This window comes from Punica granatum, chromosome 4 (genome assembly GCF_007655135.1).
Source record: "Punica granatum isolate Tunisia-2019 chromosome 4, ASM765513v2, whole genome shotgun sequence".
Taxonomy (NCBI): domain Eukaryota; kingdom Viridiplantae; phylum Streptophyta; class Magnoliopsida; order Myrtales; family Lythraceae; genus Punica; species Punica granatum.
The window spans coordinates 10,474,204-10,492,194 of NC_045130.1; the positions used below are offsets into that span (position 1 = coordinate 10,474,204).

The window sequence follows — 17,991 nt, forward strand, 5'->3', positions numbered from 1 at the left end:
TTCTACCTTGTCAATTGGAGTGAGAAAAAAATCAATTAGATTGCAATAAATTTCTTAAATAAAGTGTTAATCACATGGAAAATTATCATAGTTATTGCTAAATGTAAGAATTCTATTGATTTTTTCTCATCACTCTATATTAATATATAAATTATTTAAGAAATTTTTATTTATAATACTCGAATCAATTTTTTTTTTAAGGAAAAAAACAAGTCTCCAATCATCTCAACAAAAGTTGACGTTACCCAGCAAAAGTCGACATTACCACACAAAAGTCGATCTTACCCAGCCAAAAAAAAAAAAAAAACAAAAACAAGAGTCGACATTTCTGTCACTTTCTTTGTACTTAAGAAATTTCACTTAGGCATGTAAAGTACGTTTTCATCCTGGTATACTCCTCATTTAAATTTCATATATGTTAAAATTTCATATGACTATTCATTATGACTGGTCAATTTATACTTTTCACCAGCACCAGTGCTATATATATGTATGTGCGAGTGGAGAGGGAACATCGAGTTCTTATTGAGAAAAACCTCGTCACACACAAAAAGAGTGACAGATTAGAACAAACACCATGGCTCTCCTATCTTACTCGTTGCCATCCATCCTTCTAATTGTCGCAACGTCCTTGCATGCAACAAACGCTGTGGAATATGTTGTCTCCAACACCGTCCCGAACACCGAAGGTGGCGCCATCTTCAGGGACAAGCTCGGGCATGATTACGCCCGCCAGACGATGGCCTCCGCATCGGAGTTCATCTGGCAGACCCTTCGACAGCCCAACGAGGCCGATCGCAAGCCCATAGCCAGGGTGACCCTCGTGGTGGAAAATTTCGAGGGTATCGCATATGCCATCAATAATGAGATTCATGTCAGCGCTAATTCCTATATCCGGAATATCAAGGGCGATATCAAGACTGATTTTAATGGTGTACTGTACCACGAGATGACCCACATATGGCAGTGGGACGGCAAGAGGCAGGGGCGTGCCCCGAACGTGACAGAAGGGGTGGCGGATTTCGTGAGGCTGAGGGCGAACTATGCCCCCCCGACCTGGCCGCCTCGAGGGTCTGGCCAGTTCTGGCACGAAGGGTATGCAGTGACAGCCTATTTCTTGGATTACTGCGAAGGCCTCAAGAACGGTTTCGTGGCCGACCTCAACATGAAGATGAAGGACGGATACAATGACTCATTCTTTATGGAGTTGTTGGGAAAGCCGGTGGATCAGCTCTGGAGCGAGTACAAGGCTCGGTATGGAAATTGAAGCTAGTCGCGCCGCCACAAGTGTCTTTGATGGTATTGTTACCTATAAGACCGCACAATTGATCGGATAACATAGACATACTTACAATAAGATTGTATATCTGATCAATGCAGAAAAGAAATAGGCATCTTGTATTGCTAAAACGTGAAACAGCGCCTTTATGATGTCACCATGCGTGATCAAGGTAAGTAAATAAATACGCCACTTTATTGAAACATTATTATCTATAACTCCACTTCATTTCAATTATAAATAATTATATTTATTTAGAATTGTAATAATTGTATTGTTGAATTATGAGAAAAAATAATGAATAGTTTGGAGAAGGTAACGACTATGTTATAAAATTATGAAAAATGTAATAAATAATTGAGAGAACTTAGTATTAAAAATTAAATTGAACGGTAATTAAGATAAAAAAAATTGAATAAAAATGAAAAAAAAGAGTAATAATTGTGTTATTGAATTGAAAATACCGGCCTGTTTAATTTTACAATTTTTTTAACTCTATTCCATTTAACTCTACTTATCTTCAATTCAACAATACAATTATTACTTTTTCCATTTTCTTCAATTTTTTTAACCATTCATTTCAGTTTTTAATACTAAATTCTCTCAACTATTCATTACTTTTTCCGCAATTTAACAATACAATCATTATTTTTTCTCAACAATTCATTACTTGTTCTACAATTCAACAACACAATCATTACTTTCTCTCAACTATTCATTACTTGTTTCATAATTCAACAATATAATCATTACTTTATCTCAACTATTTATTACTTTTTCACACTTTTTCTCATAATTTAACAAAATAATTATTACAAACCAATTAAAATTAAAATTAAACTATAAAACCAAACATAACATTAATCATTATGCAAGAGACAGACATATGCTATTATTCTAGATCCCATACCTGGGGCCAAAGTCAATTTTGTTTTTGGCTAGTGGCGCACCGGCGAGTGGAAACAGTCAAAGTCAATTGGGCTCTTTCTTCCTTTCTTTCACGAGAGAAAGTCATTTGGCCCTTCAATTTATCTTATCCTCAATTTATTGCGGGGTTCCCTTACTTATTTCTAAAATATAAAAAAATTAATAAAAAAATGAGACTTAAAATTAGAAAATTAATTGATATGATATTGTGGATGATATTATTGTTAGCACCCAATTTTAGTCCACCGGCTCTAGGGGGCAAAATCGTCATTTTGCCACCCGTAAGGGAAGTATTTCCGATTAATTACTCGAGTATTCGCGACTTTTTGGAAACAGTAAATTTCCCTAAATTTAACACCAATTTTATGATAATTCAAAAATAATGTTATTTGGGACATTTTCGAATTTCGCGTACATTGACGTTAATTTTCAAAATTCGAAACAAAATTCGAGATTGAAAATAATTTTATTGCATAATATCGATCAACGAATTTTTCTGAGCACGATGGCGGTCTCGAATCATTTTTCCGACGTCCGATCAAGAAGACGAAATTTTCAATTTTGTACGCGCGTCGAACTCGAATTCCAAAAAAAAAAAGTTAGAACCGGTCAGAAGTCAAACGACTTCTGACCGTTGACTCGATGCCCCCCAGGTTCCTGTTCTTCTTCTTCCTCCTTTCCTCTCAGTTTTCTTTTCTTTTTTTTTTCTTCCTCCTTGCAGGGACGACCGAGCCCGTGACCGCTGCCGCGCCTCCTGACCCGAGCCTGCCACACGCCAACGGATTTCGTGCACGCCGACTCTCTCTCTCTCTCTCTCTCTCTCTCTCTCGATTTTCCGGAACAAAAACCCGCGGCTCGGGATTTGGAAAACGGACAAACGAAAAAATCCCGGAGCTCGCCGATTCTCTCAAAAAAGAAATCTCCACAGCTCACGACCCTCAGCTCTCTCTAGAATCTCTCAGCCACCCCCCCAAGCTCTCTCTCCCTCATGATTTTCTCGACTCCCTCAGCTCACCCGGACCTTCGGCTCCCACACCGACCTCTTTCTCAGCTCCACGGACGTTTTCCCTCAGCTCACGAACTCTCTCTAAAATCCCTCGGCTAGCTGATTCGAAAAAAAAACTCCCAGCTCGACTTTTCGCCGAGACGGACAGTTCGCCCACGGCCGAGAAAACTCCCAGCTCGACCTCACGCCCGAGACCCGCAGCTCGCCCACGGTCGAAAAACCTCCAGCTCCCTCGCCGAACCCGCAGCTCGAGTCTGCCTCGCCCACGGCTCGGTAACCCTCTCCTCCTCTCTGTTTTTTTTCATTTTTCTTCTAATCGGGTCCAGTTCTCCGCTGAACAGACAGGCCCGATCCAGAAGCCCAGCGCGGCCCGGTCCAGATTCCCGCGGCCCAATAGCCCAGTGCAGCCCCGCCCAGATCTCCGCGGCCCAACATCCACTCCCAACGACGGCCCAGCAGCAGCCCAGTTAGGCCAGATAGCCTAGTCCGGCCCGATAGCCAGCTCGGCCCAGCAGCCCAATCCACCCGGCGATTTTATTTTTTGTTAATTACAGAATCACCCCTCAACTTCCCGAACTAGGTAAATCCCCGACTTAGTGGCATGTTTAGGGCTCCATTTCTGAATATTAGACCCCGTTTAGATTGAGAGTTATCTGATTTTAACTTTAACTCAACACACTACATAACAAAAATACACATTTTCCAATTCAAAAATTTTAACTTTAACTTTAACTCAACACACTACACAACAAAAACACACGTTTTCCAAGTCAAATTTATAATCACATCTCATTTGTCCTTTTCCACAATCAAAATCAAAATCAAAATCAAAGTGACTTTTAACTCTAAATTCAAACGGCCCTTTAATGCTTGCTTGATGGATATGATGTGAAATCGGCGTTCTTGGGTTGGGTGGGTGATCGGATTTGTCCCGAACTCAATTTTACGAACTTTCTATTTGTCACATTCAGTCCAGACGACGCATTTTTTATTTTTTAGAACTGCCCCGAATTTTAAAATTCTTTTCAGCCAAGTCCCAGTCATTCTTATCATCTTTCAATCAGTCCCTGAATTTTTCATAATTTTTCAAACATCCCAAGGAACTTTTTGAGTTGTTTCAATTTAGTCCGGGGACCATTTTTCGCCCTTTTCAGATCTGCCCCAAGTTTTAAAATTCTTTTCGGTCAAGTCCCAGTTCTTTTTATCATTTTCCAATCAGTCCTTGAATTTTTCAGAATTTTTCAAACATCCTAAGGAACTTTTTGAGTTGTTTCAGTTTAGTCCCGGGACTTTTTCGCCCTTTTCAGATCTGCCCCAAGTTTTAAAATTCTTTTCGGTCAAGTCCCAGTCCTTTTTTATCATTTTCTAATGAGTCCCTGAATTTTCCAGAATTTTCAAACATCCCAACAACTTTTCAAGTTGTTTCAGTTTAGTCCTGGGGCCATTTTTCGCTTTTTTTTCAGATCAGCCTGAATGTTCAAATTCGTTTCAAGCAAGTCTTGGGACTTTTTTCAGCAATTTTTACACCGTCTCCCATTTTTTTGAAATTTTCAAACCAGTCCCCAAAACTTTATCCGAATTTTCAAATCAGTCCCTGTTATTTTAAAATCGTTCAATTCAGTCCCTGGACATTTTCTAAAATTATCCAACCCTTCCCTACTTGGATCACCGACCAACAACGTATGTGCCATATTTAAATATTTTATTCCTGTAATTATATGTATACAACATGACAATGTGTGTTTTTTAATGTTTTCCCACTTCCATGAATCGGTGTCGTTTTATCAATTCCGTTAACATTATGTTTGTGTATGTTTGTATGAGTTTATCGTGATCATGGTGGTACCGATTGTGTAAAATACATATGTTTGTTGTGCTTGACGTGATAACATGCTCCTGATTCGTGTTTTAAACGCTTTATTTCTTCGCTTTAATCGAACCCTCACATGAATCGGTATAATCATACAAACTTGACCTAAAATGAATTTTTAAATCTCAAGATGGTCGGGGATTAGGATTCGCATCGGACGGTCCATCAATGGTCGGCTCGACGGTCTGAAACCCGCATATTCAGAGCATTCGGCAAAAAATTAATTAATTTAATCAATAATTCCACCGACGGGGTAATAGGGACGTTCATGCGATTAATTAACTCATTTGGCCCCAATAATTTTGCATGAATTGGTAATAAACCGGTAACACACGTCGATAGGTTGCAAACATGCGTTAGTGCCCTTCTTCAAAGCTCGTAAAATTTTATAAAACGCGAGACACCTGGTTCGATGTGACATGGATGTTTAGGAAGGACTTGCGCGTCTTGACTCGAGGCTTCACTTGATTTCAGGAAACTCAGGTCGGGACGTGGAAATTCTTCTTAGATCACTTTCGGATAGATTAACCGATCTTTTGTTTGTCATGCGGATCGAGCCCGATCCTTTAGGGCACGATTCATAGGGGTCCAACGCCCCAATCGTAGATCACGGGGTCCAATCCTCCTAACACTGAGCGCGCGTCTTAATTTCAATTCCAATCTTTTCAAACCACACGGTGAGCACGAGTGGAATAATAACCGATCGCGAACCGATTGGGATTCAGTTGTTGTAATTTGCATTTTTTATTCGAGAGGACAATGTAAGGATTTATGTCGTACATTTATTCATGTAAGAATCCCGGTCGAAGAGTGATCGATGGGAGTGTTTCTTCGAATTTACAGTGTCAAAACGCGTAAAATGAGCGGAACTTAGTTAAGCGGTAATTAAATTAAAATGGCAAACCTAGACAAGCTAGAGTACCGAAAGGGCGTGTGGGATATAGGCCCACACGTAATAGAACCCCCGATATCGGAATTTTCGGCTTCGTACAAGACCATTGCCTTAGCATATTAGGTGTATCCATACCTCTAGACTTGGGCGACTCACCGGCCCTCGACCCTCGGGTCGTAAACAGGTAGTGACGACTCTTTCTCACGTGCGTCCGTCGCGCGTCCCCGGGAATGTGGACACTCTCAAGCCGCGTTGCATTTAGGCGCGCGCATGCGTGCCCCGACGAGATTAAAATTCGGGTGCGCACAATTGTAATTTTTTATCCCATATACATTATGACTAGCAAAGCAAAATAAAAATAATTCAAACCCTGAAAAGCTCAAAGAGAAGGTAGCCTAAAAAATAAAATAACAAGGGAAAAGAAAATGGGAAAAAAAGGCTTAAAACTTTGAGAATTGGGGTCAAAGGCAAAGTTTTTACTATGTAAAAGAAGCCTATAAATTTAATGTAAGAAAATGAAATGTTAAATAAAAGGTATATTTCGTACCACTAAATTTCATTTTTATCTTAATTTTTAAGTAAGCACGATAGAGCTGTGCTAGTAAATTTGATTTTATTTTCGAGGCCAAAGAGAATTTTATGCTGCGTTTGGTTTCAAAGTAGAATTTTAAAATTAAATTTTGATTTTGAAAAATAGTGGTATAAATGGTTATGTATGGGACCCACCTTTTGACTTTGTATGAGTTATTTTGTTTTGTTATGGGTAGAATTAAGTTAAAGTGTGATTTTAAAATCACATTTTGAACCAAACAAGCCATTATAGTGTGTTTGGTTTTAGAGTTGAGTTGATTTTAATTTTGATTTTAATTAGTTTATAATGATTGTGATGTTGAATTATGAGAAAAAAATGTAAAAAAGTAATAAATAGTTTAAAAAAACTAATGATTATATTGTTGAATTGAGTAATGAATAATTGAAAGAATTTATTATTAAAAATTAAATTAAATGTTTAAAAAAAAAGTAATAATTGTGTTGTTGACTTTTGTTGTGTAGTGAATAGAATTAAAAATAAAGTTAAAATTTTAAAATCGAATTTAGAAATCAAGCTGCCATTAATTTTTGGCTAGTGGTCGCCGGCGGGTGGAAACAGTCAAAGTCAATTGGACTCTTTTGCCTTTCTTTTCTGTGAGAAAGACATTTGGCACCTCAAATTATCTTATTCACTTTTTTATTGAAATGATATGATATGTGGTGATATCTATTTTTCTTAGACAAATACTAAAGTTTTATTTCTCTATAATTCTTCGATGCGGGACTCTTGCGATCAATAGGAAAAAGAGAAAAATCTGTAACTTATTTACATTTTTAGCCTATCTATGATGTGAAGCAGGATTCATATAATTTTGCCTATGTTGATATCACTTCAAAAAACTTATTTTGCAGTTTGTAATGCCGAGGCACAAATTCGTTACTTACTTGGGGATTTGAAACGAGTTCAAATTTGGAGGGACATCTATCATATTCCTTTTAAACTAATGTTTTCAAGTAGAAAAATTATTTTACTTGATATAAAAAGAATCTTTTCACACTGAACAGAATTGGTTCGGCAATTAAGTGGAGTGATACCCTCTTATTATCTTTGTGTCCAATCGTACCGGGCAATGGTGGACCAACCCACTATCCTAGATGAAAAGTCGACATATGAAATTTTATGAGTTTCTAGTGACGACGGTGTCATCCCACTACCTACTAATATAATTCATTATAGGTCCTATACCAAAGGGGCCAAAGCTGCAGTCCAACTTCCTCGATATAAGGCCATGGACAAGTGCCAAATGTCGTTCGCAAAACACCGAACAAAGAGTCAAAAACCCGTATAACAAATGAAACCAGGCAACTACATTAATCGGCTCATGGCTACTCGTGTTCTTCACGTATCGATGCTAGCCATAATCTCCCTGTTCGCCATGGAAGCACAGGCTGCATTGCGATACACCGTGACGAACAATGCGGGGACCACCCCTGGTGGCATGCGCTTCACCAACCAAATCGGGATTCCGTACACTCGACAGACTCTCGCCTCAGCCACCAACTTTATCTGGCAAACCTTTCGCCAGGCCAGTGCGGCTGATCGGAAGAGCGTACAACAGGTATCACTGTTGCATTGTAAACGCGTTTCTCGTGTTACCGGAGACTAGTTCTAGTCCGTGAGTTGATTTTCGAGTCAAGACAGTGATGTATAAAAGCTCTTGATTTCGACAGAGTTAGAACATTTTGTTATGTTGACTTGACAGGTGAGCTTGTTCATTGATAACGTGGGGGGAGTGGCATACACAAGCGGTGACCAGATCCACGTCAGCGCGTCATACCTGGCGGGCTACTCGGGGGACGTGAAGAGCGAGTTCACGGGGGTGGTTTATCACGAGATGGCCCACGTCTGGCAGTCGAACGGGGCAGGCCAAGCCCCTGGAGGGCTGATTGAGGGGATCGCTGACTTTGTGAGGCTCAAGTCTGGGTACGTCCCAGGTCACTGGGTCAAGCCTGGGCAGGGGGACCGGTGGGACCAAGGGTATGACGTCACGGCCCGGTTCTTGAACTACTGCGACGGGCTGAGGAACGGGTTTGTGGCGGAGCTGAACAAGAAGATGAGGACTGGATACAATGTTAGCTTCTTCGCGGAGCTGCTAGGAAAGAGTGTTGATCAGCTTTGGAGTGACTATAAGGCCAAATATGCTCAATAAATTGCATTTGGCTAAGAAACTTAAGGCCAAAAAGAAGGAACTACTTACTGTACTGAAGTGTTTCCATAATCAATAAAACGATTATTATCCGAACGAACGTGTCAGATGATTATGTGGCCATTGTGGTATCGCAATATGCGAATGATGAATAATAAACCTTGATCAAGGATATACGGATTCTGCCTACTGTGTATCTATTAGGCAGTAGCGCTTCAATTCTACCTGTTCAATTGAACTTGAACTATACTTAGAGCAATCATTGATTTTCTCCCTATTCTTTGTTTCCTCGTATCATTGTAAATTTGCATCATTGATCAGAAAAATCAATACGAAGAAAAGAGCACATTAGCCTGACCCTGAAATTGAGAGAGACAGTTACTTAAGGAAATTAAAAGAAAATGGATGCGGTGTAATTAGTAAATAACGTCTACCTATAGTGCAAGGACTCGAAACCTAGTACCTACTAGATGCATTTGGTGCTTAAGCCAACACCCGATATGAGATTAATTTAGGTTAATAAATTGTAAACTAAGCTTAATTTTACCAAGAGGGGGCTCCGGGGAGAATCCTCTGCTGGATATAAAAAATGGGTCCCACATATTTCAACCTTTATTACACCATTCCTTTTTTCTTTTTTAGACTTAAATAAAAATTTTTGAATGAATCTACTCATAAAATGTAAGATCGTTTTATCTTACGGTCTAATTTACTTCAACTTTGAGATCAACTCTTTTCTAATAGATTTATACACGAAAAGCTCGACACAAGAAATCAACGAGCAATCAATCGGAGAAATTTCCTCTTGAGAGAGCGATCAATTCCTTCCTCGAGGCAGCCGTGACTTTGCACAATAAGTTCTGGCTAGCTAGTGGACCAACAGCGAGTGGAACGGTTCAAGTCCTGCTATCCTTTTCTTAGTTTGCTTATTCTTTGTTTGCCATTTATTTCTCTTTTCACGAGAGTAGTGAGTTTGGCAATTTTAATCTAGCATTTAGCATTTTTGTCTAATCTACCCTCATATGATGATAGATGTGATAACCTTGAGGAATAAGCAAATGCATTAGTAAATACTAAATGGCTGATTATAATTTCACAAACAAACCAAAAATGTAAAGCAATTACCCGAAAATTCATGATCATGGGAATGCCATTCTCTTTCAAGTTATTTTCAAAGGGACAAAATGGAAAATCCAAGGTGTGTTTATGTGTTACTCGCTTGGTCAATTCCGTGTGAATTCGTCAAACCGACTTGTCATATCTGAGTAGACCGCAAGTTTAGACCTTGACTCCTAATATATATTATGATTTGTTAGAAATATGTAATATCAAGCAATTATATTATTTAATTCATAAAAAAGAAAATATATTATTTTTTATACTCGTTTATTTTAATTAATTATAAGATAAAAAATTTGACGTGTTTATGGATCTATAAAGAATAAGTCCTTGTTCTAAAATAACTATCATTATTATCTTTTAGTTGATCTTATTATAAAAATTTAAATACTTGAAACGATTAAATAAAAAAAACTGACTGATAAAACATAATATGGTGGTACTTCCAGGTGCAAATGACCTGCAATCCTTGGGATCTATTTTATTTAAAGTTAGAAATAATTTATAAATTAGATGATGCCACAATTATTTTTACGAAATCTTAAAAAATATAATCGTCTATACATACCTCATGATCACTATTTTTTTTTGTGTATTCTAGTATGAAGGCACAAACTTACTATACAATTTTCATTTCCTTTTTCTTTTACATAGAATCATTTAAATTTATTATATTTTCCGGATATATTTATATCGTGGTTGCTTTTTAATGATTATTTTTATTCAACTTTTCGATGACAATGAACTTGAATTTACTTTTTTTTTTTATCTATTAGGATTTAGTATAATTTCTCATACAAATATTGAGTTTATTCTTTTTCTATAAGAGTTTATAATGAATGATAAATCTTGTTGTGTGTACATGTTCAATCCAAAATAAAATTGGTAGATGATGGAACAAAAAAAAATATTTTTTTTGGAAATACGGTCCAACAATTATAGCTGGATCATTTGGTATAAAGGGTCGAACGGATTACCAAGTACTTTATACAGGTCAATTTTAAAAATACTAAAAAAAGAAAAAGTTAAAAAATTGCAAATTTGAAAATGTAAAAAATAAAAATTAGAAAAAAAAGAGAAGCGTGCGAAAAAGATCCGTACTCTTCCCTGGTTCCATAATGGGACCTAAAATCATATATTATATAATAATAATAACTAGGCGTAGGTGTTCATGCTAGTTTAGATGCTTGGGTTGGTATTAAAAAGGAGATTGATCACTTATGGCGTAAACTTATAAATGATATTAAAATATTCACGACTAACAAATGTTCATCCATGATTGCATTAATATGATTCGTCTCTTAACTATGATTTATTTCTTATTAATACTATTTTAATTAAAATTCTTAATTTTGGTTCTCAAATAGATTGATGATGTGCTACAAAATAGTTAACTGAATATTTTTATATTTTCAAAATAATTAGATTTCCATAGTTAGTAGGGTATGAAAGTTTGTGCTTTGTTTATGTGAATATACTAAGAACGTTTATAAATTTTTTTATTAATACTATATTAGATGACTTTTTATATTCTCCAATTGAAGAATTTTTAGAGTTTCATGATGATGATGTGGCTTAATAATACAAAGTCATTTTTTACATTGTGATTAGTGAGAATTTTAAGAGTCAATCAATCATGAGCTACCTATATCTTACATGATATTGTCCGGCGCTTCATTCCGGTATTTATAATTATGTATTGATTCTCATTGCCAGTCAACATTGGAAGGCGGACCAATTTATTATCATAAAGGAAAAGTCCTTTTCTTTTTCCCCCTCTACATGTACAAGAAAAGTCTTCTTTAATGAATGAAAAAAAAAAAGTGCTAGTTAACGTGCATATATCGCCATCTTCTTTAATCCTATAAAAAAAATTAAAAATCCATTTCTTTAAATTCTTATTTGAATGGTAGAGTGACCACCAATCAACAATGAGGCTAATTAGTCCCTATGAGGAAATGTCGGCATCCGAGATGAGCGGAGTTGAAGCAACAGCCGAATCCTGGACTTTTGAATTAAAGCCTTACTAATTCAATAGGGTATAGTCTATGGTTAAAATAATTGGTTTTTTTTTTTGAGATATCACAGGTTTATATGTAACTCGAGAATCATGCATAAAAATGCTCCTTATTGAATCATTTTCGGGGTCTTTGATCGGATTGACTTGTCTTGTGAACTTACAAGGTGTTTACCTAAGTCGTGAAATCATTGTTATCAGAACCGGACCGGCCTGGCCGGTTGGACCGGTCGGACCGGAAACCGGACATATGACCAGTCCGGTTCGTTAAAAAACCGAAAATGCCTAAAAAACCGGTGACTCCAAAAAACCGGCCGGTTTTTACATGACTCCATCGAACCCATTCGAACCGGCCGGTTCATGGGTTCAGAAATTTAAAGTGAAATCCGATCCGAACTCTTTGAGCCCGACCCGAGAATTGAAGAAATCAGAAATTCTTCAATCTTCACTTCAGTCAGACAACGACGACACACACACAGACTTGAAATTTGGAAAAAATTGGAAACCCTAACTTCTCCTTTTGCTAGTCTTCTTCATCGGCTTCAGCAGAATCTTCTTCATCGACACAGAGTCGACTCTTCCTTCTGTTCTGCTGCTCTTCTTCATCCTCATTCGATCTTCATCCGGACAGCTCAGCCACTTTGCGACCGGTCGCTCTTCCGATTCGGCTTCATCAACTCATCAAGCCGCATAGTCGAGTCAGTCGACCCATTTTGGTTCGATCTTCCCCTCCCTCTTCTCCTTTGCTTGTGGTTGCGGTGACAAATTGAGGCATTGGTTTTGGTTGGTTGATTTCTCTCTGTGTCACTCTTTCTTTATGGTGTGGATAAGTTGGGTAGGGATGAGCTGTGGCTTCCATTTCCAATTCCATAGATGCCTTCCTGTCTGAGAGTTGTTTCTGTGTAGTTGAGAAGAGGGGAGGAGGGGGCCTCTATCTGTCTTGTCAGATAGCTAATTTACACTTGACATGGATTGAACTTAAACTCTCGGGCTGCCCAATTTAAACGTCAGTGCTCCATTAATCCAGTAGAAGCAACCTTCCACGCAAAACAGCACTGTAGTTAAGTTTTCATTGTTCCAAATTTATCTGATAAGTACGCTATGTGAAGTTTGTCCATACCTGAAAGCCCCTGTACTTGATGAGTATATGTATGAACCCATAATGATTGAAATACACAATGTCTCCAGTATGTAACCAGCCATCTTTATCAATTGTCAACTCGGTCGCTTCAGCCTTATTTAAGTAGCCTAAAACACACAGCAACTTATGATCTTGTTTCTTCACAGACAACCTGAAATAGAAGCATGCAATATAATTGAAGAAACTCAACAAGGTTTACCTTTCATAATTGCTGGTCCACGCTATAAAAGCTCTCTACTAACCCCTGGAGGCGAGAAGGAACCAGTTTTCATGTCGACTACCTTTGCTTGCATGTTCGGAGCCAAAAGTCCAATATAGCTTGCATGTCAGTGCTCCATTAATTTTACTTCACAAATCTCTTCGATATCCAAAAGATGAAAGCCTTGATGAATTAACATATGCATATATCTCATATTATATATATATATATATATATAATTGCTCCTCTCCTTGATTAATTATTCGTCCGTTCCATTCCAACAAGAAAAAAATTAAGATGGAGCTTCTCTAATTTTACTCATAAATTAATGGTATTGAAGAAAGTTGACTTAACTCATGGATCAATTACATGTTGATGATATTGACTAATTAGTTAGTCCTTATTTGGTTTGATGTATCAACTTGTGATGGTGAACTATGACTTATCTTTATATTTTTTGGACACATATTAATTATTATCTAATATATATTACCATTTTTATTTTTATTTTTTGTATTTTCTATTATTTTCTTAAAATAATATATATTTATTTATTTTAAAAATAAACAAGCGGTCCGACCCATCGAACCCTCGGTTGAACCCATGAACCCATGACCCCATGCCTCGGCCGGTTCGATGTCCGGTCCGGTTCTGATAACACTGCGTGAAATTAATCAAATGAAGTCAACTAGTCACAGTTCTAAATGGTTCCCTAAACCAAAAGTCAACATGTGAACCTTCCCGGCTTTTTTTCGTCGCAACGACATCTCGCTGTCTAGCAATTTTAATTCATCCACAATATCCAAAAGCTAAACTCCAGCTTCCTCTATATAAATCCATGAACATTCGCCAAATGTCATTCACCAAAAAACCAACAATAACCTATACATGTTATAGAAACCAGATACCTACATCAACCAGCTCATGGCTACTCGAATTCTCCTCGTCTCGTTGCTCATCGTATTATCTGCCTTGGAAGCTCGAGCCCAAGTACGATATACCATCTCAAACAATGCGGCAACCACACCCGGAGGCATACGCTTCACCAATGAGATTGGGATTCCATACACTGAACAGACTCTAGCCTCCGCCACTGACTTCATCTGGCAAAGTTTTCAGCAGGCCAATGCGCCTGACGACCGGAAGAACGTGCAGCAGGTCCGTTCAATAGTAATACGATCTTCATACATTTGGGGTGTCAAACTATCGAAACATTGATATTTAATTTAGAAAGAATATTTTATATAAGCTCTTCATACAGTGTATTAATTGAGATTATTGCCTTGTATCTATTTGACAGGTGAGCTTGTTCATCGACAACATGGATGGAGTGGCATACACCAGTGCCGACCAGATCCACGTGAGCGCGTCCTACCTGGCAGGCTACTCAGGGGACTTGAAGAGTGAGTATACGGGGGTGGTTTACCACGAGATGACCCACGTGTGGCAGTGGAATGGTGCTGGCCAAGCCCCAGGAGGACTGATCGAGGGCATTGCCGACTACGTGAGGCTCAAGGCCGGGTACATACCAAGCCACTGGGTCCAGCCAGGCCAGGGTGACAGGTGGGACCAAGGGTATGATGTCACGGCCCGGTTCCTGGACTACTGCAATGGGCTGAGGAATGGGTTTGTGGCGGAGCTCAACAAGAAGATGAGGACTGGATACAACGACAGCTTCTTCATGGATCTGCTAGGGAAGGGTGTTGATCAGCTCTGGAGTGACTATAAGGCAAACTATGCTCAGTAAACTATATTTGGCAAAGCCATTCTTGAGAATAAAAGGAACCATGTACTGTAATAAATAAATCGTTTCCATGATCAATAAAACAGTTGTAATCCAAACCCAACGGTATGCCAAATGACTATAGTCGATTTTCAGCATCGACAGCTTGTCGATTTTAAGAACCACGGCTCTAAAGCCGGTTGGAATTGTGCTATCTTATTTCTTTGAATTTCTAATATCTTGCACCGCGATCACCGAGGATGATGTTTGGAGACGGGGAATGAGACCCTTCGTGCAGTGTGCTATTGCTCCAGACGCACCGAAATCTGCCGCCGGCTCTCAAGATGGATTAGGATCGATTGTTTCATCTTCTTCTGTTTCTTCCATAGCCTGGCCAGGTTGCTGCCTATTTGGGACCGCAAGTTGATAGTTCGGGCTGATCAGCGTGTCCTGCTCGGGCGGGAGTGGGACACTGGGCCCTGATATCGACTTCGGCAATGGCAGCTTGTTCCTGCTCCTTGCCAGCTCCATTAACACCTGACCATAGCGGCTCGAACAACATAAGCAAACCTTAAGCTCAAATCATCAGAACGTCCACGAACGCAGAGGCCGTTACCTCTCTCGGAGGAGGCTGGGAGAAGCTGAAATTGGCTTTAGAGTGGATGGCGAGCTTAACGTCGTCGCAATCGATTCCGTCCTTGCCGGCGTGCTCCGAGTAGACCTGCGCGTCCGACAGCAAGTCGACGACGTAGCCGTACCACAGCTCTAGGAACTGGTGTACGACGCGGGGCTGGTACTCCTCGACGCCCATTGATTCCAGAAGCGATTTCACGATCCTAGCATCTCTCGGCAGGTCCTCGCCTTTGTCCGCCATTTCAGCTTCCGGAAGCAATTTCACGAAGCAGAAGCCGAATCGCAGACGACGATCACCTTAAACTATCAGAACCAAACAGCAACCGGAGAATGAAATGGCAGGCGGATCTAGAAGAGAAGAATCGGGCCACAGATTGGGGTTTACCTGAACGGCGGCTGGTAGAGGGGCGGCCAAAAGGACTTCGGCCTGGCTCTTTTCTTTACGGGAAACCCTGGCTCTTTCGCTTTACCAATCCCTCTCGGAGACGGCAGAGAAGGAGAATTATTTCTTGCCCCCTGAAGGTTATGTTCATAACCATTTGCACCCTAAATGTTGTGTCTCGCCCGGTTTTGTCCCTTCCGATTGAAGACTGGATTAGAACCACATTTGTGTCAAAAATTTACACCATGAATTTATCCAATGGATTCGATTTTGAGTCCACTTACAACGCAGTGCTATGTAAGTGTTAACCTTCTGATTAGTACAAGCAAATAAGACGTGCTATTTTTTTTTTTTTGTTATAAAGGAAATTCATGAACCTATCACATTGAAATATAAATTTTAAATATCTAATAAAATGGCACGGATAGTCTCATTAGGTATCGAACCTGGGACCACTTGGTCATCAGGCGAGAGATGCCCCAATGCGCTATATCCGCTCTTGATATCTCTTTTTGTTTAGTGCCTTAGAACTTGACCTATAGTTCGTATTCAGTAATTACTATCCTTTTTAATCGTATAATACATGTTCCCCTGCTCGGGCCACTGCCAAAATATTGGCCTGGGGTGCCTACTATTTTTGGGCCTCTGAGCCCAGTTTGAGCAGCGGTGGCAAATGAGTGATAGGTTCTTGGTTTGTTTAAAGTAATCGAATAAAGAGCAAAGCTTCCGGATCTAAAAAAAGTAAAAGAAAAGTTACACATTGTTGTTTGCCTCGTCCTGCGATTTATATTACCTTCTTGTCAAGGAAGAGTGATGAACATGGGATGATAGTTTATATGCAACTATGCAATCTAATCTTTGCAGCTTCCATGAAAGTCAAGTATGTACACTACTATGTTGCAGGAACCAGCGTTCTAAGATGCATGCATCTATCTGTTCAATCACCAGCTTCGGAATTGGTCTCGTTAGACATTCTCAGGTTATTGGTTTCTTTTGATCTTCAATTAGATATTGCTTGACGGTTTTTTAAATCCCACAATTGTACGGGCCGTGACAAGTAATATAATGATGAATAGAATATCTTTTCCATGAGAACTTGACCTAAAACTCTACTAACGATCGAAATTATCACAACCTAATTAAAGTCAAGCAAATTAAATTCGATTTTTAAAATATAAAGCAAATTAAAAATAAACGAAAAATCAATTGGTGAGATGATCTAGAATTACAATTTTCCCCATACTTCGGTAATTTGATCTACTCTCTCTATCTCTAATTCGTTTCAAATCCTATCTACTAACCTCAATTTCACAAGTATTTCATAATTATCTTTCGAATTGTTTAAGAAAAATATCTAACTCAACCAATCCCCTATATTTCCACGGGAATTTCAATTAAGCTAAACTCATTTAGTTTCAACTTGAATTGGCTACCTATGGTGTGTAAGTATATTATTATTTTACTCACTAATCAACTTGATTCCTGGAGATTGAACTTAGACTATCATATCATTGTTCTCAACCTAAAATCCATTTTCTAAGTTCATTCAGATTAACAGATCATAATAATTGTTGATCAGGTAATTGCAAGCATTAAGCACAAGATAGAATATATATATCAAGATCGAAAACTAATTAGATTAATAGAAAATAAGCAAATTAACTTTATGCGGGTTCAATCGTAATCCTAGCATGAAGAATTTAGCCCATAAGAATTAGAAAACACATAGACGTATTAAATTAAAAAAAATCAACAAAAGTACGAAGAAAACTCCCCAAAACCCAAATCGATTTCTTCTCTATGGTGTCTTCCTCTCCTCTGCCGTACACACCTCAAGACTACCACCTCTAGGGGGATCAAATAGGGAGAAAGCTCAAAACTACAAACGAAATCCTAAAATCTATCCTAAATCTAGTTTCCCAAATAATCAAGAATTAATTTCCTAATTTAAAACTACAAACGAAATCCTAAAATCTATCCTAAATCTAGTTTCCCAAATAATCAAGAATTAATTTCCTAATTTAGACATCACGGAAATATCATTTCTAAGACCCAAGAATAATAT

At 38.5% G+C, this 17,991-nt stretch overlaps 4 protein-coding genes across 5 annotated transcripts; 3 read left to right on the forward strand and 1 right to left on the reverse strand.

Moving 5' to 3' along the window:
- The first annotated feature begins 504 nt into the window (after nucleotides 1–504).
- Nucleotides 505–1,484, forward strand: LOC116202800. The gene has a single exon (XM_031534412.1). It carries the CDS (start codon nucleotides 578–580, stop codon nucleotides 1,265–1,267), a length of 690 nt encoding a protein of 229 aa, XP_031390272.1. The 5' UTR covers nucleotides 505–577; the 3' UTR covers nucleotides 1,268–1,484.
- A 6,317-nt stretch (nucleotides 1,485–7,801) lies between these two features.
- Nucleotides 7,802–8,808, forward strand: LOC116203257. Its single transcript, XM_031534932.1, has 2 exons — nucleotides 7,802–8,124; nucleotides 8,269–8,808. Exons 1-2 carry the CDS (start codon nucleotides 7,858–7,860, stop codon nucleotides 8,713–8,715), a joined length of 714 nt encoding a protein of 237 aa, XP_031390792.1. The 5' UTR covers nucleotides 7,802–7,857; the 3' UTR covers nucleotides 8,716–8,808.
- A 5,231-nt stretch (nucleotides 8,809–14,039) lies between these two features.
- On the forward strand, nucleotides 14,040–15,035 carry LOC116203433. Its single transcript, XM_031535159.1, has 2 exons — nucleotides 14,040–14,346; nucleotides 14,489–15,035. The coding sequence occupies exons 1-2, from the start codon at nucleotides 14,113–14,115 to the stop codon at nucleotides 14,933–14,935; spliced, it is 681 nt and encodes a 226-aa protein (XP_031391019.1). The 5' UTR covers nucleotides 14,040–14,112; the 3' UTR covers nucleotides 14,936–15,035.
- On the reverse strand, nucleotides 14,979–16,089 carry LOC116203435 (transcription initiation factor TFIID subunit 9-like). Of its 2 annotated transcripts, XM_031535160.1 has the most exons (3): nucleotides 15,930–16,089; nucleotides 15,528–15,847; nucleotides 14,982–15,448 (listed from the first exon to the last, which is right to left on the reverse strand). In XM_031535160.1, the coding sequence occupies exons 2-3, from the start codon at nucleotides 15,783–15,785 to the stop codon at nucleotides 15,251–15,253; spliced, it is 456 nt and encodes a 151-aa protein (XP_031391020.1). In that variant the 5' UTR covers nucleotides 15,786–15,847; nucleotides 15,930–16,089; the 3' UTR covers nucleotides 14,982–15,250. The 2 variants fall into 2 exon arrangements, with proteins under 2 accessions (XP_031391021.1, XP_031391020.1); XM_031535161.1 differs by lacking the exon at nucleotides 15,930–16,089 and having other exon boundaries at nucleotides 14,979–15,448; nucleotides 15,528–15,926.
- Nucleotides 16,090–17,991: the final 1,902 nt, after the last annotated feature.

Bases quoted from the DNA above. Each gene is read 5' to 3' on its own strand.
- LOC116202800 (XM_031534412.1), top strand. From the start codon at position 578: ATGGCTCTCCTATCTTACTCGTTGCCATCCATCCTTCTAATTGTCGCA.
- LOC116203257 (XM_031534932.1), top strand. From the start codon at position 7,858: ATGAAACCAGGCAACTACATTAATCGGCTCATGGCTACTCGTGTTCTT. The intron at 8,125-8,268 runs GTATCACTGTTG...TTGACTTGACAG, and splicing joins ATCGGAAGAGCGTACAACAG to GTGAGCTTGTTCATTGATAA.
- LOC116203433 (XM_031535159.1), top strand. From the start codon at position 14,113: ATGGCTACTCGAATTCTCCTCGTCTCGTTGCTCATCGTATTATCTGCC. The intron at 14,347-14,488 runs GTCCGTTCAATA...TCTATTTGACAG, and splicing joins ACCGGAAGAACGTGCAGCAG to GTGAGCTTGTTCATCGACAA.
- LOC116203435 (XM_031535161.1), bottom strand. From the start codon at position 15,785: ATGGCGGACAAAGGCGAGGACCTGCCGAGAGATGCTAGGATCGTGAAA. The intron at 15,449-15,527 runs GTAACGGCCTCT...CGCTATGGTCAG, and splicing joins CCCAGCCTCCTCCGAGAGAG to GTGTTAATGGAGCTGGCAAG.